Below are 25,200 nucleotides of genomic sequence, written 5' to 3'. Positions count from 1 at the left end.
CATTTTTGGAAATATGCGCTCATTGAAAATAATGCGTGAGTGCGGGCGTGCGTGCGTGCGTGCGTGCGTGTGTGCGTGTGTGTGTGTGTGTGTGTGTGTGTGTTCTTTAAACAGCGATATGACGACCTTTTTCAAATAGCGACGGCCGTTTACGAGACGCACTGCACGCGCGACGTCCAAGGCGAATAATGGGGTCAACGTGCCGCAGGACAGTCTCTGCTGCTGAAACGTAACTACATCATCAAACATTCATTCTATTCTAGTGCTCGCCTAGCGGGAAAGTCCCAGAAGTGAGAAGATAAGGATATCGTTTTTTTTTCAAATTTCACAATTTTGTCACGAAGCACGTATCGCATAATTGTACATTAGTCGATGCTATATATAAAAATCAATGATATGATATGATATACTAGTAGTACAATACATTACAAAAATAACTGAACTATATCAAGGAGATTAAAATAGGGTTTTTTAACCCCCTTGACTATATCAAAACAGCCATGAGGACTGGTGACGCTACATATATCTCCTAGTATTCAAACGTTAAATAGCAAAATTAAAGAATCATATATATATAGATGCTGAGTCATTTGTCTTCAATGACAAAATTGGATTGCACAACACGTTGTCCATGATATATACCTATCGAGTACAAATGGTACTCCGATAACTCTCACTTATGCCGCCCGCCAATAGACCGATCCTGACTGTCCATTACAATTTTAATAGCAGTTCAACCAATGACAGAATCATCGGTTCGAACAATGGGAGAGAGTGAGAGATGTCCGTAATATAATGTCCAATTTTATATTTTTGTTTTGCAACTCTACGTTTTGACGGAGGTGGGTGGGGCTGTAGGTTCGGTCTATTAGAGCTCGCTGGTTTTGCCCGGTCAACGTCCTGGAGGACAACGTCTCGATTTTCAACTCAAGCTGGGAAATTATCCTGACGGTCATGACCTCTTCCGTCGCGCCACGTAAATCTGTCCAATAAACCTGTCGGTCGCTTCCAACCTGCTGTACATAAATCACATTTGCTGTTTGACAATGATATCTAGGTTCTGTTCAGAGAATAACTTGGATAAATGCAAAATGAAATGGCTATATTTTCTACCCCTCTCATTTTTGGAAAAATATGCGCTGAAAAATAATACGTGAGTGTATGTTCTATAAAACAATTGCAGTCCTCTCGTACACATTTGCACTCATCCATTGGCTGCGGGGTATTTTGTATACAACTTTCCGTGTCCGACCCCAAGCCAAGCCAAGGTCAACAGGGGTGCCAAAGAATACATACGAATTTTACGGAATACATACGAATTTTACGGAATACAGACGATCCATACCTAGAAACATACGATCCGTACGGAATACATACGATCCATTACGCAGAAAAATACGATCCGTATGGAATACATACGATCCATTACGCGGAATACATACGATCCTTACTATAATTTGCTGGCCATCGCGCTAACACCGAATCTAGCTTTGTCTGGTCCCTCTAGTTGGTCTAAGCCTACATCATTCTTAATTTAGTGCAGCTTGAGATTTTAAGAGTTTAGCCGGATGGGATACGCTATTATTAAGCTCTTAAAGCGAAGATGTCGTACGAAGAACTGGTTACGAGTCCGCCATATTGAATTTGTCGCCGGTGTCACGTGATCCAGGCACATTTCTCCAAATTAGTAAGGATCGTATGTATTCCGCGTAATGGATCGTATGTATTCCGTACGGATCGTATGTTTCTGCGTAATGGATCGTATGTATTCCGTACGGATCGTATGTTTCTGCGTAATGGATCGTATGTATTCCGTACGGATCGTATGTTTCTGCGTAATGGATTCTATGTATTCCGTACGGATCGTATGTTTCTGCGTAATGGATCCTATGTATTCCGTAAAATGCGTATGTATTCCGTAAAATTCGTATGTATTCTTTGGCACCCCTGGTCAACGGACCAGAGGACACTTCCAAACCAACGGCACTGTTGGTACGTAACACCAAGGAGGTTATATATAACCTCTTTTGTAACATGACATATCATAAAATAGTGCCCAGCGATGGTGAGATTTATTAGGACTTTAATAATGTAACCTGTATCTCTGTTATGTTTTTGTCTGACCCTTACCTCATGACTTCGATGAAAAGCGGCCTGCAGGCCGATTTTAGCTTCTCATGTATAGATAAAGGTTCAAACAAACAAACAAACAAACAAACAGACAAAACAAACAAATGTCAGGCATCATGGCATTGCTGGATTGTTGGTCAACGTTGTATTATCACGCCAGTTGAATACGATATATCGACAAACCTACCTATTGGCAAACTATTGCAAATGATGAAATATCTTTATCCATGCGAATACTTTCTTATTTACACTAATTAATCTAATAATGACGGAACTGACTACCGTTATCTAGTTAACGCTTATATTCACCCTCGTTAGTTGTAAATATTCTGGTTTAAGTGGAGTTTTTGTTATTGTTGTCGCTTTTGCTTCCCGTAAATTGTCTGGGATTCTTTTCAGACGTGTTCGCCACATGCATTCCCCAATGTGACTTTACATTGGCAACAGTGTAGTGCACACGCGCAAATTAAATGGGCCAAAACATGGACAGGAATACTAATAGCCGTGACGGGTCAACGTGCTGGAGGACAGTTTGTGTGGTTGAAAATAGGACGTTCTATCATTAATCGATATTCCTTATTCAATATTGCCCTTGATGCTGTTTTGTTGCGTAAGACCTTTGTGGGATTCCATACCCTTACCAAGGAGGTCATAGGGAAGTATCAATTTTGTTATTTTTGCTCTAATAACGCTATAAGTTACCGTTACCACATACGGTTTCAAGCAAAGGCTGTCTAATAGTATTTAATATCGGTTTTGTAAGTTAGCCGATACGGCAAAAAAAGGCTAGTCGCAAGTTCTTGCAACTGATCATGACAATGTGGTACAAGCGAAGCCCAGACGTAATGGTGCAGTTTGTCTTTGGAAGCGTTTTCTCCGTCTATCTAGCTAGAAATGCACGTTTCCTTTTTACACTCTGTCAAAACCGAACAGCAACCTCAACGACTAAGATACCTCCCTTTCTGGATCTGCCAAGACTTGTCGACTCTTAATCCTGGTGACATTTAAGTGTGGACGGTTGAGTGGTCTTAAAACCAGTGGTAAAGTTGTATTCGAGCTATCGACACGGTTCAAAAGAGACACTTAGCGGCTAATTGAAGTACTGCAACTAAAGTGCGTAGTGTTTAATGCAGTACTTCAGTTGGCCGTACGGTGTCTCTTTTGAACCGTGCCGAACCCGCCCTCGGGTCGCGCTAGATTTGGTTTTGATGTGAAGACCAGGCTTCAATACTAGTAGTAAAATGTACCAATTTTGGGACTGCTTCAGAACATTTATTTTCAGCAAGGTATTGGGAAGAAATCATCCCTAGTCAATGTTTAAAGGACACAATATTCACAGATGTCCGTCCTTGCCAGCAACAGGTGGAATTGGAGGCAACTTGCAGACGCCTGCGTAGCTACAGCCGAACCTCATTGAGCTGACCAATGATGATGATGATTCCCATTGAATGCATGGAAACACTTCAATTAGCACCAATCCAAACTCATATTACATGGGTAGAAACTATATCATCGAGCAACGGACTCCGATTTGGCCAGTGCTTTGATGTTTTATTCTCTCTCTGAAGAAATAGTCTAAGAATGTTTCATCGTGGCAATCTGTCTTGTTGAGGAGATGTGCTTTTAATATCTATATGTATCATAATAATCATCATAATCATAAAGATTTCAATAAGATACACAACACGGAAATAATGTCAACGATGTAATATCGGTCATTTGGCTTGGGTTTATTCTGACATCACATAAAGACGAAATAGACACATCAAAATGAATGTGAAGCAGAGAATATGGAAAAGGTAATAATACATGTACTTGAAAAGGCCTGAGATATTGATAATAATACATGTGGAGACGTGCTAGGTAACATATAGATGAAGTAGTCATTCTCAATTGAGATGAAGCATGATGCTTTTTGTATTGGCTAACATTGTCAAACCTAGAAACAAACAAACCTGTACTAGTGACCACCTCTACATAAGGACCACCTGGCCACTGATATACTGTCAAACCTGTACAAGTGACCACCTCTACATAAGGACCACCTGGCCATTCATATACAGTCAAACCTGTACAAGTGAACACCTCTACATACATGTAAGCACCACCTGGCCATTGTGAACACTTTTTAGTGGTCTCTTATATTATTTTCCCCCATTGACACAAGCATTATGAATCCTGTCTATACTGTGACCCCCTGTTCAAGTAGACGCAGATTTTATTTGTATTCTTGAGCAGATTTGACTTCCAGCCAAGTACACTGGGTCACCTCTTGTCTATTGGATATGTGCGATGTTTTCTTTTAGCGCTGAAGCTCCCCCACACATGGAGCTGGCGGCATAATGTCCCCTCAAATATGGACTCCTAACCTGAACAGGATTTCACAATACTCGACCCTCTAGCAACAAAATAGCTAAAAACCATAACAATAACATACAACAGTTACAAACTTTAAGATACACAACACCACTCCACCATATCAAAATGGATACTGAAACTACAGTTATTAAAAGTCATGCTTGCTATAGGACTTGTGGGTAATTTTTTTTCACCAGTAAGTATCAAGCTTCTCTTTGTGTCTGTGAAATATATTAAGGTACAAGTGTTCTAACATGTAACACAACTGAAACAGTTTCAATGTTTTCCTTTACCCCTCTTCCAACAACAGCATTTTACTTTATACTACATCAAGGATGACTGAAAACATTGGAGAAGAATAAGTATAACACATAATTGTATATACAGAGATATAAAGATTTTAAAATTCCTGAATACATTTATTCAAATCTGAGGAGTTATATGAGTCATTGTAGAAAATTGTTGCAGCACAAAACTGAGGATTTTAACAGATGTGTTTATATTTTTCTTTGGCAGTAAACCATTATTAGCCTGAGGTATAGGATATTCTATGGTACTTTTGTGGTATGATCTAAACCCACTTTAAAATTCAGTTCTTTCATATATTAATCACATAAGAAGAAACAATTCCTTTGAGGTAGTCTTAAGTATCAGTCTCCTGCAAGTGTCTCACAAACATTTTGGCAACTGCACAGGAGACAGTGCCTGCACAGTGCAGCGACATCTCCTCCCAGCCTCCCTCGTAGCTCCCACTGTACCTCAGCAACGGCAGGTCGTCACGGCTTCCATGGCCTGACCTCTCCCCTCCCACGATGTACAACTCTCTGTGTAGAACAGCTAACCCTGGACAGATCCTGCCCTGGGGGAGGGGGGGACCTGCCTGCCACTGGTTCTCGTGCGGGTTGAAGATCTGTACGGCGGGCAGGCTCCCTCGGTTGGGGCCGAGAAACTTGAACCCACCGGCGACGACTATTTCTGAGTCGAAGACGACTGCGCCGGGAGAGGACATGGGGATCGGGACGCTCTCGTAGACGTTCCACATGTTTTCCCCCGGTTCGTAACAGAACGTGTGGGTGGGGGGCCTGCCTCCGACTACGAACAGTCGGCTTCCCAACGTCACCACGCCGTGTTCAGAAATACCGTCGGGCATGGGAGTAACGTACTGCCAGGTGTCGGACTCGGGGTTGTACCTTTCTACGGTGTTCAGGGTGCCGCTGTACCTGCCAAAGTTGTCATACACCATGCCGCCTACAGCGTAGATGTACCCCTGTAGGAAGGCCATCCCGAAGCTGGACCTCCCCTCCAACATCGGTTGTCTCTCCTCCCACCTGTTCAGGGAATGTTGGTATTTATACAGAGTCCTGACCGACACGTCCGAGTCAAGGTTCTCCTTGTACATCGTCCCTCCGGCCACGTAGATGTCGTTGTCCTTGGTTACGACCACGGCCGGATCGTTCAGCTTCTGCGGCAGCTGAGCTAGGAGGTAGGCGCTTTCACTCCGAACGTCAAAAGCCATGACCCTGCTGTATTCCTCCCCAACGTCGTCTATGGTTGCTGCCAGCGTCACCAGCAGCTCTCTCCTGTCCATGCCCAGCCGAGCGCGTCTTATCTCTTCAGAAACAACCTGTAGCTTTGGAGAGAGTTGTTCCTTTGATTCATCACTATCATTCTCAGCTTCAAGTTTTATACTCCTGTCAGTTAGGAGTTTCATGAATTCTTCACACTTTGACACAACGGGGTCCTTACACAAGACGTGAGACAGGTACTCTTGGCTGAGCAGCTCGGAGCGGACGTTCTTCAGCACGTTCCACGTGGTGGCGTCCAGGTTCTCTTCAGCGCTGTGTTGCCATTGGTGGTGATGAAGCCACTGCAGTACCGCCTTACACAGCTGGTCTTCGCTCTTGACGTTCAACTTGTCGCTGGAGACGATGTCGACGACCTGCTGCCAAGACAGCTGCAGGAACTCTTCCGTCCGACTGACGCTGGTGAAGTTGATGTTCAGCACGTCCCGCGCTGCAAACATCAGGTCGTTGTGATCGATAGCCTGAGCGAAGAAGTAGACCCCGAGGCAGTTGGTCTTGTCCACTTTGCTCTGCATGTAGCTGGCGCAGGCGTGGAACAGGTCCAGCATCTGGAACATGTTGGCCGCCGACATCAGTTCCTGAACGTTCGTCTCACTGAGCTCCACCTGTCCCGTGTACACGTACCGGACGAGGAAGTCGACCGCGTCCTCGCTGACCCCCTGTAGCCTGACGCAGTCCTGTTGGGTTTCCGCGAAACCTTTGCGACAGAACATGGCCTTGAAGTACGGGCTGGCCGCGGCCAGGAGGAGCCTGTGGCAGGGAAACTTCTGCTCGTCAACGAGAAGCGTGACGTCGACCAACTCTTCCTGGCTGTGCATGTCAGACAGCTGCTTCTGCATCACCGACCAATGGTGGCTGTTCTTGTGGACTTTACCTTGCCGAGGGTTTTCGTCACCACCTTACAAAAAAAGAAGAAATACAGATTGAATATGTGTGCACATGTTATACACTATACAGTTGCTGCTGATATACATTGTGTACTAATATGTCAGAAAGATAGAATCCCTCATATAAAAAATGGTACTTATCTAATCCTGCAACTGTTTTTGTAAAAAAAATCATCTAAAAGATATTGTTTTCTAATCGCAGGATCCGGAAGTGAGTGGACACCAGAAAATTCAGATAATACGCCATGTCTTTTATAAGTGGACCTAGGTTTCTGATAGCCTATCATATAAGATAAGATTTCAACTACTGTAAACCTTACAATGTTGTCAAGCAACACCTGCTTTTCACTTAAAAAAAAAAGACTTTTTAACATCACCTTCAAGTACAAAACTGCTGACATGATTTGCCCAAGAATGTAGCTTAAGTTGTACTTTAAAAACCACTAGATGGGTGGTCAATAAAGAAAATTTATTGATAGATACTGTATACTGTGAATGCATGGAAAACATTGTGATTTGAACTGGTATCAGAAAATTGTACCAAAATTATAATAATTTGCCCCTTTAAGTTTCCGTACACATGAAAATCGTTGTGATTTGAATTTCTATTAGAAAATTGTACCAAAATTATAACAATTTTCCCCGTAAAGTTTCGGTACACATGAAAAACAGTGTTATTTGAAATGCTATCAGAAAATTTTGGTCCCAAATGACTCTAATTCAGCCTAAATTGCAGCCTAAAAAGGATTGCAAATGACACACCTGTCCACTAATGCCCAAATAAGAACTGGCAACTGTCATTTAAGGTCATTAAAGGTAATTATCTAGTCTGTATTTAAGAGCCCAAGTCAGGCAGAACTTTAAGACAAAATTGTGACTAGAATCCACATGACAACAAAGAGAAAGGAAACAAAAGGTTTGCAGGTTAAAAGTCACTGCCTGCACTATTCTACGTATTGTTGTGGGTGGAGAACATGTGAAACATCCGGTATGGCGACAGCATTCCCCTTGGGCCAGAATAAATTAGGACAACACAAAGCAGGGACAACACCTGTAATTATGACTTCACAACACATTATAATCTGAGTTCTGACATAGGTAGGCAAGCAGAAAGGTTTCCTTCTGTTTCACGTTATTAAATAAGGACACAGACACATCATAGATGTAAGATTATAACTGAACTTGGTCGGGACATGATACGGTCAAAAATATAAACACCCAGATGTGTAGAGTTAAACCACCTATTAAATGGTAGAATAGATTTAGTGTTATTTCAGCCAGGAGGAACCTGGAGTTTCAGTTTATCTTACTCTCATCTCAGGTTTCTGTGGATGCATATCCAGAGCTTTGTAACGTTAGTCATACATCAAATCATCAGATCAATGGGTGTGGGGAGAAAGCTCTTCCACTAATGGCATATTGTACCGCTTATCCATTATATTTTGTAGGCTGTTGTGTTTAACATCTACTAACATAATTACATGATTCCGCCGCCCTCAAAAGATACGTCCAAAAAGATCTCCAACGCAATGTCCCCCTGGGCAGTATAATGCACACCTGTATATCTAAACTGCACTAGAGATCTCTCAAACCCACAGTTTTCAAAGTGGCGGATACCTGTACATATGTAACCCGGCGGAATAATGGAAATGGACTTGCTTAAACGTTATAGTAAGTTATAGTCAGATTTGTTGAAAATTATTTGACAAAGCTTTCTGTTTATTGACACACCTTTCAACCACCACCATTGGTATACCAAGGTATAACGTTAAATATATAGGATAGAACATAGAAACAAAGGAATGTCAAAGTGATTCTATGCGGAGCTCTCTCTTTTGATCTAACGTTAACCTCCTTGGGTTCCCACTATCGAAACCGCTTACCTGAGATACTTGGCGCTGTGTGCCAAGCGAACGCCATCGCACGATAGAGTTAGGGCTGGGCAGGTGCTGACGAAGGTGTTTTCTAACCGCAACTGACGACGGTGGTGTCAACCTGCCCGTGGATCCCTGTGAACTGAGTCAGCTAACAGCTGACTTCCGGGATTATGTCCCGCCTCCACTCTGACGTCACTGCTTTGCATTTCAAGCCCCTGCAGTTGCGCCACCTTGCGAAATTTATGTACATTGCAGGTATAGCTTGCCGTCTTACCTATTTTGCATACACGGAATTGTGATTCAAACGTCAGCACATGAACAGCATAGTTAGTATTGCAGTTTCTCTTTGTCTGTCCATCCCTGTTCTCAATACTTCAACTTCAAAACTATAAGTGTTGCAGAAAGTAAAAAATATAGGGTTACAGCTATAACTGTCTTCCATTTTTTCTCTACTTTCAAGTTTAATTGCAGTTATTACTTGTATTGAAATGTGTTTGTACGCGAACGTAAGTATATTCTATCTACATTAAACCACTATCTGGTTGTCGGTCATATGACTCAAAATCAAACCCTACTCCTACTCCAAAAGTTGCCAACAAAGTGCCAACATACATTGTTGCCAACATCAAGAATACATGCTGGAGGTCACTAACGTATATATAAGAAAAGGTGGACTTTAACCAACAAATTTCTAAACAAGAGGGATTGTGCTATAACGATTTCAACACATCATGTTGACGGTTTGCATTTTACACAAATGTAGAGTTAGTATACTGGAAATAGCAATTTAGATAGCAAGGGTAGGGTGTAACAAAAGTCCACTAACTTACCTCTCATAAAATTGATATATTAAAAAGCAAAGTGCAAAAACATTATTCCTATGTTGTCATCGAATTCTTGAGCGAACAACATGAATCTGAATCATCTGACAATACATACTGCGGGAATCAACAAGCATTAATGTAATGCTATGCCTAGCTTCTAAAATAATGCTTTAGAATGATAAGTAATTATTGAAAAGATTAAACGAATCTGAATTATCAGGCAATACATAATGCATATATAAACAAGCCATTATGTACTGTTATGATCAGTTTCTTAACAAATACTAAAATTACATAAATTATCGCAAACGAAACTGAAAAAAATTATAATAATAATGACTAAAGATACTAAATGCTTTTGACTATCGGATGTTTTCATTGTCAAAATGCAGTCGAGATGGTTTCCAATATAACTGACCGCAGAGTAGCTTCAAATCTGAGAAACTCTTATCTAGAAAAATCTCAGTGACACAAATTTATGCTGGATGTTGCTTCATTCCAACATGCAGTCTCCTACGCATACCATTACTTTTTCTTGGTCAAGGAACAGAATTAATCATAAGTGATGCGTGAATACACATTTTTGTCAACCAACAGATGTCGTGCTTACATAGTATAATGTGACTTGTGGCTTTCAACATGCATATAATGCAGGGCAGCCCGTTTTGCATCAGCAATACTTCAGTATTGTGACGCAAGAAGCATTGTATAGACCCGTAGCCATGGTTCCCACGTGGTTGAGTGATTGACTGTCTGTATCGAAGCACATGACAGTTGTACCGGCACTTTCGTCTCCAGTAGCTTGGCTATCATGATCACAGCCTCCGTAGATGTAAACCTTCCCCCCGAGCACAGTCATTCCACAATCAGGTAGAACACCTGATGCTACCTTACTCCAGATACCACCATCTTCGCTGGGGGTATAACAGTAAATGGATGACTGTAGCCCAGCCAAGTAGATGTGACCATTTAGGGCTGTGGCAGTCACTTCAAAAGCACCACCAGGCATGTCTGTCATCGATGTCCACTGCACGTCTCCTGGGCTTAAGCGGTACACGTTGGGTGGTGGGTGTCTATCATTATAATCTTCATCCAACCCACCCATCACATATATGCTGCTGTCCAACACTGCAACTGCATGAAAACGCCTCGGTCGTGGAAGCGGAACACTTTCATTCCACTTGTTCTGCCTTCGGCCATAGACCTCGACCGATGCTAGTGGTGCTTGTCCGTTGCCTATGCCACCAATTGCGTACAATTTACCAAACAACACTGCAAACTTGTGACCATACCGCACCAAGTTCATCTGAGCAAGCTTAGACCACGAGTCCAGTTCTGGATGGTACAATAAAACATCGTTAACTTAAAGGGACTAGATATATCATCTAGTCCCTTTAAGAGGTTGGAATGTTTGCACCCAAGCTTGAAGGCCTCATATTCTCCATATGCAAGGAGGTTTATTTTTCTAATTTCCTTGCTCCATGCCAGTTTAGATGGCGGAGAAACAATAAACTAGAGATATATATAAACAAGGACGTTGTGGGGACAATGTACCAATTTCAGCGCTGATTTGGACGGAATTTCGAAATTGGAGAATTCTCAGAACAGAGCCTTACTACTAGGGAGGCAGACGGTTCAGGAAAGAAATAGCGGCCACTACGCCCGAGCTTAACCTCTTTGACTTGTAGAATAGCGGGTCAATTTCAAGCGACATTTGATGACAAATAGCACAGCGACATAAGCATGGTAGCAGTGGCGAATGTTACAGGGAAATACTCTCTTGTTGACAGTCCTATTATATTGCTCGTCAAATTACCTGTATGTATATATATATATATATATATATATATATATGGCATCTCTTGCTTGCAGTTATACATACATATATATGTATACATAACTGCAAGCAAGAGATGCCCTACAACAGTCGCCAGGGCTAGACGTTTGGTAACTCAAAATGAGAAACAGATGGTCTTGTCAGGTAGGAAAGTAACACAGCATTCTTTCAAATTCAAGACCACTAATGATCACTAAACGGTGCGGAAACGTTTTACAAAAGTCTGAGAGTCCTACAATAACTAGTAGATACAGCAGTTGTTCCCTACCTCGCTCTGCAGAAGTGCAAGCGTCTATTTCGATCGGAAAACTATCGAGCTCTTCACCCACCGCTTTCGTCTCCGGGTTTCAGCGTCGGCCGAAATCACTCTGGACGTAATTAGGTCGGGGCAGTTCGTGGACGTTCGAAGGTCATTCGCGGGATGGTTCAGATTAATATGAGAGAGGTGGAGGTGGGAGGGATGAAAGAATAGAAATTTTTCATACTTCCATGTTTTCAAAACGTACAAAGATTATACCTTTGACTCCGTGAATTTGCTCCCAAATGCTATCTTCATAGTCACTAGATATAAACTGTCACATCAAAGCTTTTCTCAAATACAATATTGATTTTTATATCAAATTTCATGATTTTCTATGCAACGAAATGTAATCATGTAAGAAATCTAGATCTACTATAAGTATTTCAGTATGTTAAAAAAAATATAGGATGACAGTTGTAACTAACTTCTATTCTTTCCTTACTTTCAAGATTAATTGCAGTCGGTACTTGTATTGACATAACAAAAGTACACTCTATCTACATGACACCACTATCTGGTTGTCATAGCTCGAAATCAAGCCCTACTCCTACTCCAAAAGTTGCCAATAATGTGTCAACATGCTTAGTTACCATCATCATAAGAATACATGCTGACGGTCAAACTTATTTAAGAAAAAAATGGACTTTACATTTATCCAACAAATATTTAAACAAAGGGGATGTACAATGTACTAAGATATTTCAACACATAATTATAACTATTCTACTCAGGTGTAGAATAGTACATTGGAAACAGCAATTCAAATGGTAAAAGGAGGTAAGAAAAGTCTACAATCTACCATCTCATCAAGACTGTGCAAAACTTTCTCTTCCTATATTGTCATCAAGTTCTTGTGAGAACAAAAGGATCGGCATTATCAGGCAATACATAGAGCAGGTATCAGCATGTTCTGTGTGGCTTTGTAACAAATGTACAGACAAATAGAGTGATTTTGACTGTCAGATCTTTCTAACGTAAAGACGCAGTTAAGACAGTTTCGATATAACTGACTGTTGAGAAGATTTAAGGTCCTAAGTAAGAAACTCTTATCTGGAGAAATCTCTGTGACAGTAACTTGGATGTTGGATCAATTGTACAATGTTGGATCAATTGTACATCAGCAATACTTCAAAATGGTGATGCAAGAAGCGTTGTACAGGTCCTTGTTCATGGTTCCCACCTGGTTGAGTGACTGGCTGTCTGGATCAAGGCACATGACAGCCGCACTGTCAATAATCATATCATGTTCTTCTTCATGAATATCTTCAAAGCCTCCGTAGATGTAAACCTTCCCCCCGAACACAGTCATTCCACAACAAGATAGAACAGCTGACGCTACCTTACTCCAGAGACCACCGTCTTCGCTGGGCCTGTAACAGTAAACAGATGTCTCTCGCCCAACCATGTACATGTAGATGTTACCATTTAGGACTGTGGCAGTCACATTTTCAGACGCTTCTGGCATGTCTCTCATTGATTTCCACTGCAAGTCTCCTGGGCTGAAGCAGTACATGGTGGATGTTGGTTCATTTTCTTCATCAGCCCCACCCATGACATACATGCTGCTGTCCAACACTGCAACTGCATGAGAGTCCCTCAGCTGTGGGAGAGGAACACCTTCAGTCCACTTGTTCTGCCTTCGGTCATAGACCTCAACAGATGATAGTCGTGCATTTCTGATGTCTATGCCACCAGTTGCATACACTTTACCATATAGAACTGCCAGCCTGTGACTGCGACGCCGTAAGTTCATCTGAGCAAGCCTCGTCCAGGAGTCCAATTCCGGCTGGTACAGCCACACATCATAGCGAGAAGACACGACAATGTCACTTGTACCCAAGACAGCCACAGGAAATGGACTTTCAGAGCCTTCGGGTAGTTCGGTCATATTAGTCCAACTTGTGCTTGTTGGCTCAGCATCGTAGGTCATTGCGATGGATCGTGAGAGATAACTACCGTCTATTTCCTGACGGTTGGTATGCCCGCCAATGACCACTACCACCTCTCTCAGACCGCTGGCACGTCGAGGACGGGTGCGAGGTGACTGGACCTCTCCTGGAAAGTGCTGGCATCTGCGAGCTTCTGTCACAATATCCTGACAAGACTTGCGTACAGCCTCATTGTTCTCTACATGCTCAAAGAAATACTGCTTGTCCATGAAAGGGAACCTGACCTGTTCCATCAGCTCTTTCATTCCCTTCTTCCTCTTCCTGGTGTCATGGTTGATCCATGTCATCACTGATGTGTACACGACTTCTTCTGAAGCATTGAGGTCGTCAGATGAGATAAGTGTGATGAGCTGGTCCTTAGTCAACAGAAGAAACTCTGGTGTTTTGCTGACTGTTACATACTCCATCAAGGCAAACAACCAAGCTTTCCTTTCCAGGTCTGGGCAGGACATCATGTTGCCTATGTACAGCATCTGCAGACAATCTTTGGCACTCAGATTGTTGGATATGAAAGTCACACAAGCATCTCGCACAGGTAGGATCCGGAAGAAGTTGGCCCCTTCTAGCAATTTCATGACATTGTCTTCTGTGATGGTGACTTTTGATGTGTATGCGTAGTCAACAAGAAGCTGCAAGGTGTTGGTGCCAACGTCATGAATGGTTACCCTGTTTTCTTTACTCTCACTATGTCCATTACAGAACATTGCACGAAAGTACTCACTGCATGCAGCCAGAACGTTTCGATGACATGGGATCTCTTGTCCAGAGACACAAAGAACGACATCTGTCAGTAGGTTGTCAGATCGCAGTTCCTGTAAGCCCTGCAAGAGGGAGCCTGCATGTGGATTGTGGCAGAAGTCGAATGATGCCTGTGATCCCTGTGCCTCTGCCATCGTGTTTCAATCCTGCAAAAAAACAGGACTTGTTTATCATTTATCCTCAATTGTTTTTTCCTATTAGGATTACTATGAGAAATAGAATTAAACGTTTCCTACATAATTTCAAAGCAGCTATTAAATAAGAAAATACCAGGGATCTCCCTAAAGAATGGTACAGTGGCGCTCCTCCATCCTGTTCTAATCCCAGCTCCATCCTGTTGATTTTCAAAGTTAGGGCATTTTTTCCAATTTTTACCCAGCAAAGCCTGTAATTTTGCTCAAAACTAGAAATTTCAGGTGTAAAGCTGAAGTTGCAGAAAATAACTGCCATTATGTCTGAAAAAGGCAACATCCGCTCTCCTTTTGAGAGTTGTGCGCCCCCTCCAGATCTACCCCCTCGGGACACGTATCCTGTGCCCGGCACCCTCCCCCCATCCTGCTATATATTTCTGGGGAGATCCCTGAAATACTATAGTATGCTGCTAAAGCAGCTAATAAGAAAATAATTAAAAAAAGACTCCATCCTGAGCCATACTTTGTTGTAAATGTGTCGTGACTATACAATATCGGCTCCTATTATCATTTTACCAGGGAAGTGGCTATTAACGGGATGATCTTGTCAACAATAGAAAAAAATGTGCACTGTTGACAGGATGATCCTGTCTGCAGAAAAAAATACATGCATTGTTGACAGGATGATCCTACAGTACACATCTTTCCACTGCTGACAGGACCATCCTGTCAGCAGTGCAAATTTTTCTACTGTTGACAGAATCATCCTGTCAACATTGCAAAAATGTCTACTGCTGACAGGATTATCCTGTCAGCAGTGCAAATTTTTCTACTAGAGTAGAGTAGAGTAGAGTCTTCAGTCAGGTAGGATGCATTACATCCAGTTTAGACCGCTCCCTTGTAACACTTCTTTAGCCGACTGACACTGTGGGTTTCTGTGGGTGGTCCTGGCTTTCCTGAGTTTCCATTAGGCGGTCAAACCTGGCTTTGACAGGATGATCCTTTCAACATTGCAAAAATGTCTACTGCTGACAGGATTAATAGTATCCTGTCAACAATGCAAATTTTTCCCTCGTCATCATCATGAATACCCCCAAATAACCCCGCTAGGGGCAAAGTAGGGGAAGAGGAGGTCCCAGGCTAAGGCGGGCAGGCCTCCAGCCACACTGTGCTCGGGGAGGTCGGATATATGTCGTGTTGGTAACGGAATAATACCAGATTTGTGTCGGTTTTTCCCTGCAGCTTTTACCGATGTTGAACCCGATACAGATCCAAAAATCAGGCTAAATCAATGGAGTTCGCCCCTTGCTTTCCCGATAACCTTCCTATATATTACCGACGAATGTCGGGCATGTATCGGTTTTCACGCAAAGGGTCACTCGCGGTCATGATGGGTGTCAGGTCCCGATTATTACGATATTGTAGCAATATCTCGTCGGACGAGTTAGACATTTTTTTCCATAGTTTTCTAATTACCGTATATTTGCATTGATATATTTTCGTCAAAAGGCAAACCAGGTCATTGAATTATTACCGTGTTGGTAGATGATTTTGTTTGTTTGTTTGTTTGTTTGGGGTCCTTTTTTTCAAAACTCCGCCGCTATTGTTATTCATGGATAGTTGACCACTACATTATGCTGTTTATAGCTACATCTCATGCATTCCATATTTGTCTTTTCAGATTCGTGACAACCGGCGGGCCAGTTATACCGGCCGTGCTTGAGGATGGGGACGGACTTTCCGGACACATCGATTCATTTTAATAAAAAGACAATTGTTCATTAATTTATTCGTTTTGTTCCCGTTCAGTTTGCTTTCGTATTGATCTGTTTTTTTTTTTTTTTTTTTGTTTGTTTGCTTCGGTGTTGGTTTTTTCCAACTGTTTGTTTCATGTCATTAACACTAACACCTGACGTTCCCCGGAACTAACAAGTTCGGAAAGCTAACATGAACTCACTTAAAATGTTCACAAATTATATTCTATTAACAAAATAACAGTAATCACACTTGACATGGTCACAATAGATATGTAAAATCTGTTAAAAGCACGCTTACCGTAGTCACATTAGATATATAAAATGTTGTTGGCGATCATCGTGCAAATACTAAGCTAAAACATTAACAGATATAGAGATCATGGCAATCAATGTAACCTTTTGGCTCATTGTTGCATCAATTTTAGAGTTATGGGGAAGAAGGACTGTTCATGCCTCTTCGTACGGCTCAACGGTACTTTGTAGGCTAAAGTTTGTCTTAGATCGTACTTAGTGTCTCCGGATTTCACAAGGAAGTGCCGGCAGGGGTGTGTTTCGTCCGCCACCACCCTACCGAACTCACGCACGGATGCCTCGCGTCTCCGCTTCTCCAGGGTTGGCAGCTGGTCGGAGGGTATTCCAATAATCCTGCAGCAGGTTTTCTGTACCTTCTCGACCTCGTCAGACAGCCCACGAGGCAGTCCTCCCCACACCGGTGAGCCGTACTCTAACACAGGTCGAATTAATGTTGTGTAGATCTGAAGGAACTTGAAGTTGGTCCACAGGAGTTCAAGCATCGAGACGGATTAACCACCATCGGCTGCATTTTTCCGGACCACGGTAATTTAGTACGCTGTATGTGAACAACAGAAGAAATACTGAAATAATATGATAATGTAAATTGCTGAAATAAATCAGGAAATACAATCAAACTACGAAATGAAAGTTGCAAACATTAAGAGAGATAACGAACTTTGTCGATGCAACTCAGTTGTCCAGCATCCGTAACTTTCGTCTTGCCCGTATAAATTTCTTGTCACCGACGGCAAACGAAGGACTACTGAGAAACGAATGACTACTGAGAAGAAAAGTATTAGTACTCCTAGATGGTAACCGGGGTGTAATGATGGTCATATCAATGAGGTTTTATCAAACATTCCATTACTTTTACTGAATCTCGCACTGGATAAGCGACTTTATTTGTAACGTTCAAAACATGCTGCGACTTGACTAGTGACTACGGGATTCGGAATTATATTGTCAATTTATTTCATGTAACGAATATGATTATGGAATATTGAAATATTCCTCCCAGTTTTACTTCTGATCCTTGCCAAACACTACGTAGCGCAAAAACCAACGCTTCTCCCCGCGCGAAGTACAGCGATTTTGGCCATTAGAAGTTGACGGCTCCACGAACAATTAAAAAAGAACGTTTGTTCACAAACTGTTGGGATGTTTTCTAGTTTCAATAAAAATGCATCGCCATTGTTTCCAATTGTAAGTAACAACCAATTTTTGTTTTCTTTTCCAGTGTCCCAACCAGGCTAGGAAAGATATCTGATGATGGCTCACGTGCTTTGTTAGCGTTGGCAAAGACGCCGTCAGAACAAAACGACGTGTCAACAAGTAGAAGTGCAAAGACAACACCCAGAGACCTTCATCAAGGAGCAGAGATTGATTTAAAAAAATAAAGAATAACAAAAATGTAAACATGATAATATAAACATAAGATGATGAAAGATAAAGAATAAATTAAAGTAATGTTGACTGTAACAGAGAAAAATAAAACATAAAAATGGATCGTTGGGCTCGAACCTACACATATTGCCTGCTTCGGATTGATGGACAACAACACTACCAGGTGAGCTATCAGCGCTGGTTACAATAACGCTCGTTATTTTACGTATATGATATGGGCACTTGTCGTCTGTTAAAATGAAATCGCGTCAATTCTTCATATTATCACTTTGTTAGCGAACGACGACCAACTAATATTTATTAATGAAACGAAATGAGTGACAGAAACACGTAACGTCCGACCGTAGAACAATGCAAGTGTATTCGTTACGGACTGCAGCTGCGGAACCCCACGTGATGGGCCGTTTGTACTGAAGTGGTTTGAAGGTATTGTTATCTCGCCGCAATATTTAGCTCACCGCGATACGCCGCTTGCGTTTGCGAACAAATGGCTGCCGTACGGCGCCGCGAGTTGCAGGTTCAATCCCGGGTTTATGCTTCCGCGTCCTTTGACATGAATTTCCTTGGTTATTAAGAATTTATCGATGTTGCCTCGATTATAATATCTTAACTATGCTTCTCATACTTGCCGATTACAGACTTGTACGGAAATATCGTTCCTTTCAATATTTTATCTTTTGCCGGTTGTAATAAAAGCTTCATTTACTGACACAACAAACAGTACAGCGAGTTCCACACGTTCTACTACAAACTACGTACAAACTAAGTCTTATAACTAAACAATAAAATTTAACATCCGTAAATGTCAAATATGGTGCTGGAGAACAGCTGATCGATTATCGTCTGAAGTTTCCTTTTTATTAAGCTGCATGCCGCGACGACCACGTGCTTGTCTTTCCGCTGTCAATCATGCAGTGTCCATGGTAACCATTACCGCGGCTACCCGTCAATCAACGCCGTTGCCATGGTTTCATCCAAGCCGGGGAGTCCCCTCCGCCGTTTTTGTAACTTGTTGCCTTGACGACCGGCATCGGAAGTCTGTGGGAAAAAGAAACGACGTATTACCGACAAATTTGTCGGAAAAACATGGGTTTCTTATCAGGAATTTGGAGACCATCGAAAAATTACCGTGTGTATATCGGGAAATGTACATCGACCGATGGAACACCGATGGTGCTCCGACCAGCCTAAAATGCGGAGGACAACTGTTAACGTTTCCCGATACATTCCCAGAGAATTGTGACTATGTATTCCCGACATGTTTCCAGTGTAAACCCGACCTCCCCCAGCACTGTGCCAGTCAATAGACTCAGGCTTTTACCGGAATACACATAAAGAGCATTAGGACATCGTGGGAATATAGATGTATAGCACCACATTGTGGTTTCGAGAGAAAGTTTGGAGGTCATTTTGAAGCGACATTTTATGAGAAACTGCACAGCACGCCGTGTGGTAATCAACTGAAGAAGGTCAAGAAGTAGAAACAGATGCGCGTGTCTTGTCCGAGCCATGAAAGTAAGACGTTATCTTCCTTCTTTTCAAGTCCAAGAAACCTTACGTAGAGTTACACAACAACAAGAGTCTTTAATACAACAACGTTAGTACTTTACAGCAACTGTTTCCTACCTCAACCTGCAGAATTTCAACGGGAAAATATTTCGTTCGGGAATCGAGCGCCGAAACGTCCGCGACTCAGGCTCTTGGTTTCAGTTTAAAGGTCATTTCACGGATGGTTCAAATTCTGAGAGGGGTGGCGGTGTATAAAAACCTTGCTCGATCTAGGAATATAGCCGTTTTATACCCTGCCACCCCCTCTCAGAATTTGAACTATGCCATAAATAACCTCTGAACTTCCAGGATCTTCCCGCCTTTTTTTGGCACCCAGTGTGCTTCCGGCGAGACCCAGAGACGCGCGAGGGGAACAGACTTCAACAGCTCGACTCCCGATTGAAATAGCCGTTGATTTCGTTGAAATTCTGCAGAGTGAGGTAAGAAACAACTGCTGTACCGACTTGTGTTTGTTACGTTTGTTGTACCAAAGATTGAACTTGAAACCTTCTGGTAAAAGATTAGGAATACTATGCACTTCCGCTCTGAGGATAAACCATATGTGGTGTGCATGCTGTGCTGAGCTGTGCTGTTTCAGATCAAAAATTTTATGCCCAACCTGTCTCTTCAAACCTACAGTGAATTCGGTGTGATATCCCCACACTGACCTTGTTGTCTGTTACTCCGCCACCTGATATGGCATAAGGGTCAAGTACAAGTCTCTACCAGAGTCCATAGGTTGAGGAAATAGGTTTGAACTTTTGAACTTTGAGTTCCACGACCTCATACCTTCGCCCAAGGAATTTAACCTTGTAATAGTTACTTACAGTGGGATTCTCATAATTTGCTTCGCCAAATGATTGCATAATGTACTAGCATTATGAGTGTTTCTCAATGATTATGCAAATATGGTCTTCATTTTTATTAGTTGATCATCTTCTCCAGCCAAATAGTGAAATACAATGTATTCAGAAGCTGTCAAACAGCCTGTTATAGCATTTTTTCATCAATTATGCAAATTGGATCCTAATCTGCATGATTTGTAAAATTCAATGGCGTTCACCTTCATGTAACATCCAAATGCCACAGGTATGACATGCCCATCATTTACCTCCATGGAATAATCATGTTTTCTCATTAAGTATGCAAATTAAGTCTCCACTTGCATATAGTTTTCATGTATCAATGTTCCCATTTTCTCAGTTGCATATGCTACACATTTGAATAGTCCTATCATGGAACACGTCACTGGTTTGCATAATCACCATTTAATGATGACTAGCATTTGGGTACCAAAAATCATGACGATCCGTCAACCCTTTCTTGAGCTATTCTAGATCTCTTTCTAACGTCTCAAACAAATCCGGCTCCTGTAGTCCCAAAACAGATGCTAGGGGGCCAAACACGATTGCGTAGTGGTAGGGTATTTGGCCCAGAACCCAGAGGTCCTGGGTTCGAATCCGGGGTCCTCCTGACTTGTCCCTTTGATGCTGTGCCCTTGGGAAAGGCACAGATTTACTCACTTCACTCAGGTGAAAATGAGTAGCTAGCTTTGATTAGGGATGTCCCTCAGATAGGACATTAAATGGAGGTCCTGAGAGCCACGCCACAACCATGTACACATCTTGAGCACGTAAAACCATGCTTATTGAAAAAGAGTAGGGGTTCTTTGGTGTGAGTGGATCAAATGAATCTGCCTGGATATGCAGCTTGTACTCTTCAATACAAACCTAGTGTGTTACGCCATGAGGCAGTTTACAGGGTATGCAATACAGACAAGCAAAACTTACACAACTTACTGTCTGCCCCAAGAGCTATCTACGACTAAAAAATTATGACCATAGCAGGTTCAGAACACAAGATATCAAAAGTTCCGCTTTAAACTTTAACAAGCCAGTAGGGGGCTCAAAGTCATCAGTTCAAGGTCTTATCAAGTCCTACACACATACCGAATATCAACACAATCAATGCAGGCCCTCTCAAGTTAAGCTGTTTATCCACATTCATACATACATACAAACACACATACATATAACATACTAACATGCAAATGCTACCAAAAACATAACCTTCCTGGCGAAGGTGATAATATGCCAGAAGAAGTCAGCCGACCATAGAGAATAGTTTGCAATCTAGGGAGGGAAATGTTACCCTCAACACTAGCTCACTCCCCTGGCCACTTATTCACCTTTTTTTTGTCAGAGTCTACTATCCATAACGCCTTAAATAAAAGGGCCTGGTGCAGGCTAGGAAAGCACAGTCCTATGCCAGGTTGCAAATATGTTCAAACTTCTTCACATTCAGTGAATAGGTCTAGTAAATTCTCTCAAATTCACAACAAAGTATGGGATAGGATGGAGTCTTACATATTTTCTTAGTTGCTTATTATCTAAGTAGGTACGTAGTATTAGATTATATTTTCATAGAAGACTTTAAACCGGATAGTGAGTGTGAGTGAGTCATAGGACAACAACGTTGAGGATGAATAATCAATAAGTCCTGTTGTTTTGCAGGATAGAAGTATAATGGCAGAGGCACAGGGATCACAGGCATCATTCAACTTCTGCCACAATCCACATGCAGGCTCCCTCTTGCAGGGCTTACAGGAACTGCGATCTGACAACCTACTGACAGATGTTGTCCTTTGTGTCTCTGGACAAGAGATCCCATGTCACCGCAATGTTCTGGCTGCCTGCAGTGAATACTTTCGTGCGATGTTCTGTAATAAACATCGTGAAAGTAAACAGCACAAAGTCACCATACATGAAGTCAGCCCCAGTGCCTTGCAGCTTCTTGTTGACTTTGCGTACACATCAAAAGTCACCATCACAGATGATAATGCTGTGAAGCTGCTAGAAGGGGCCAACTTTTTCCAGATCCTACCTGTGCGTGATGCTTGTGTGACTTTCATATCCAGTAATCTGAGTGCCAAAGACTGTCTGCAGATGCTGCACATAGGCAACATGCTGTCCTGCCCAGACCTGAAGAAGAAAGCAAGGTTGTGTGCCTTGAAGGAGTTTGCAACAATCAGCATAACACCAGAGTTTCTTTCATTGACTAAGGACCAGCTCATCACACTTATCTCATCTGACGACCTCAATGCTCCAGAAGAAGTGGTGTACACATCAGTGATGACATGGATCAACCATGACACCAGGAAGAGGAAGAAGGAGATGAAAGAGCTGATGGAACTGGTCAGGTTCCCTTTCATGGACAAGCTGTTCTTTATGCAGACTGTAGAGAGCAACAAGGTAGTATGCGAGTGTTGCAAGGATATAGTGACAGAAGCTCGCAGATGCCAGCACTTTCCAGGAGAGGTCCAGTCACCTCGCACCCGTCCTCGCCGTGCCAGCGGTCTAAGGGAGGTGGTAGTGGTTATTGGAGGGAGACAAGGGTATGATGAGAATTATCAAGGTATAAGGAATGATCTTGAGTCCCACTCTCTCACAATGACCTGCGATGCTGAGCCAACAAGCACAAGTTGGGTAAATATGACTGAACTACCCGAAGGCTCTGAAAGTCCATTTCCTGTGGCTGTCCTGGGCACAAGTGACATTGTAATGTCTTTTGCCAGTGTTGGCAAGGACGTGTGGCTGTACCAGACAGAACTCGACAGCTGGTCAAAGCTTGCACAGATGAACTCAACACGGTACAGTCATAGGTTGGCAGTGTTATATGGTAAAGTGTACGCAATCGGTGGCGTCTGTAGTTTTGTGCCACTAGCATCTGTTGAGGTCTATGACCGAAGCCAGCACAAATGGACTGAAGGTGTTCCTCTCCCACAGCCGAGGCACTCTCATGCAGTTGCTGTGTTGGACAGCAGCATATATGTGATGGGTGGGGCTAATGAAGGAGACAACCCAACATCCACCGTGTACCGCTTCAGCCCAGGAGACTTGCAATGGACATCAATGAGAGACATGCCTGAAGTAGATAAAGAGGTTACTGCCACAGTTCTAAATGGTCACATCTACTTGGCTGCGCTACAGTCATCCATTTACTGTTTCAGGCCCAGCGAAGATGGTGGTCTCTGGACTAAGGTAGCATCAGGTGTTCCATCTTATTGTGGATTGACTGTGCTCGGGGGGAAGGTTTACATCTACGGAGGCGTTGACGTAACAAAAGGAGAAGCAAGTGAAGCTGTCATGTGCCTTGATCCAGACAGCCAGTCACTCAACCAGGTGGGAACCATGACCAAGGACCTATACTACGCTTCTTGCATCACCATACTAAAGTATTGCTAATTTACAATGGACTGCCCGGCCTATATTAAATTGTTGAAAGCCACAACTAGTCATGTTTTGGTACTATGTAAAAAGTTGTTAAAATGAATAGTCCAACATCATTTGGTTCGACCAAAATGTGTCTTCACACTTAACTTGATGATTCTGCTCCTGTAGCACCTTGACAGAGAAAAGGAAATAATGAATTAATATGAGAGAAACAGCACATGAACGATGACCATACTTTACTGTATGTTGGAATGAAGCAACATATTCATGTTGGGTTGAATTTAACAGTATAATTCTCTGTCACTTAGACTCCTTCTGATAAAAGTTTGTCGTCAATTACTGTAATTCACAGTAGCAAAATTTCACGGTGTAAGGAAAATGGACATTTTCACTGAACTTTGTGATTTTCTTCTCACAAGATTAGTGCCAATGTGTAGGAAAGTTTTGCTCTCTTGGCTATTTCATTAACAGACTTAGTAGTGGTTTCTTATTCCTTTTAATTCAAATTGCTATTTGCTTTGTACTTCCTTGTTCTATTTGCCTTGTACTAACTTTTGTTCATCTGTGTAAAATGTAGAAACTATTGGTAGTGTAGAGGACATCATAGCACCCCTTTACTAACATTCGAGTTTGTATTGGATAGTGTGCATTCAGCATGTATCAATATATATTGTGGAGTAGCGCTTGACACCCACATATAGTGCTCTCAACAGCCTATAATAGTTCATATGATTAAAATCAAGTAAGTAAAACATTCATGAGCAGAATCTTTTTTCTGAGCAGTATGTAATCCCATTCACATGTAACTTGTGAGTAAGACTTAAAATGACCTCTTTCAAGGCAACATACTTTGATAGTGGCCATGGAGTTAAAGGTAAGATAAGTTTTAAAGAGTTAAAAAGGGAAATCTTGATTTGAAACTGTCAATCATTCAGCTCTTGTATGGCAATCAAAGGAGTCATTTGCATGAAGCTGAGGTGAGATTACAATGTTGATTTATTATTTTGTGAACGCAACAAGGACTAGGAGAGGTAGCTGTTGAGTGGAATTATCTATGGAGATTATATTTCATCAGAGGTGTGTGAGGGGTGTGTGTGTCTAAATTGATGTTGTTGATATGTGGAGCCAGGTTTCTGGTATGTGATGAGACCTCAAAATGATTAGATTCCCCCCTCAGCGGTTTGTTGTGGTACTGCAGGGGAACTTCCTGTTTTGATAGATCTGAACTGGACTTTATTTGGACCCACAATTAGCTGGACAAGGTATAATCACGATTTTTGGGTGGTGAATATCTCTTGTGCTCTGGAAGAAGTGGTATAAGATTGGACC

The 25,200-nt window shown here is 42.1% G+C and overlaps 3 protein-coding genes across 4 annotated transcripts; 1 reads left to right on the top strand and 2 right to left on the bottom strand.

Moving 5' to 3' along the window:
* Nucleotides 1–3,822: 3,822 nt before the first annotated feature.
* Nucleotides 3,823–6,965, bottom strand: LOC136432495 (kelch repeat and BTB domain-containing protein 8-like). The gene has a single exon (XM_066423809.1). It carries the CDS (start codon nt 6,908–6,910, stop codon nt 5,132–5,134), a length of 1,779 nt encoding a protein of 592 aa, XP_066279906.1. The 5' UTR covers nt 6,911–6,965; the 3' UTR covers nt 3,823–5,131.
* Nucleotides 6,966–12,091: 5,126 nt separating this feature from the next.
* LOC136432492 (kelch-like protein 24) lies at nt 12,092–19,838 on the bottom strand. The gene is made up of 2 exons (XM_066423806.1): nt 19,718–19,838; nt 12,092–14,651 (listed from the first exon to the last, which is right to left on the bottom strand). Exon 2 carries the CDS (start codon nt 14,637–14,639, stop codon nt 12,915–12,917), a length of 1,725 nt encoding a protein of 574 aa, XP_066279903.1. The 5' UTR covers nt 14,640–14,651; nt 19,718–19,838; the 3' UTR covers nt 12,092–12,914.
* Nucleotides 19,839–19,907: 69 nt separating this feature from the next.
* On the top strand, nt 19,908–24,625 carry LOC136432493 (kelch-like protein 24). Of its 2 annotated transcripts, none has more exons than XM_066423808.1 (2): nt 19,908–20,079; nt 22,158–24,625. In XM_066423808.1, exon 2 carries the CDS (start codon nt 22,165–22,167, stop codon nt 23,881–23,883), a length of 1,719 nt encoding a protein of 572 aa, XP_066279905.1. In that variant the 5' UTR covers nt 19,908–20,079; nt 22,158–22,164; the 3' UTR covers nt 23,884–24,625. The 2 variants fall into 2 exon arrangements, with proteins under 2 accessions (XP_066279905.1, XP_066279904.1); XM_066423807.1 differs by having other exon boundaries at nt 19,911–20,079; nt 22,153–24,625.
* The last annotated feature ends 575 nt before the right edge of the window (nt 24,626–25,200 follow it).

This window comes from Branchiostoma lanceolatum, chromosome 4 (assembly GCF_035083965.1).
Source record: "Branchiostoma lanceolatum isolate klBraLanc5 chromosome 4, klBraLanc5.hap2, whole genome shotgun sequence".
Lineage (NCBI taxonomy): Eukaryota > Metazoa > Chordata > Leptocardii > Amphioxiformes > Branchiostomatidae > Branchiostoma > Branchiostoma lanceolatum.
This window is presented reverse-complemented; position numbering and strand designations above follow the sequence as displayed.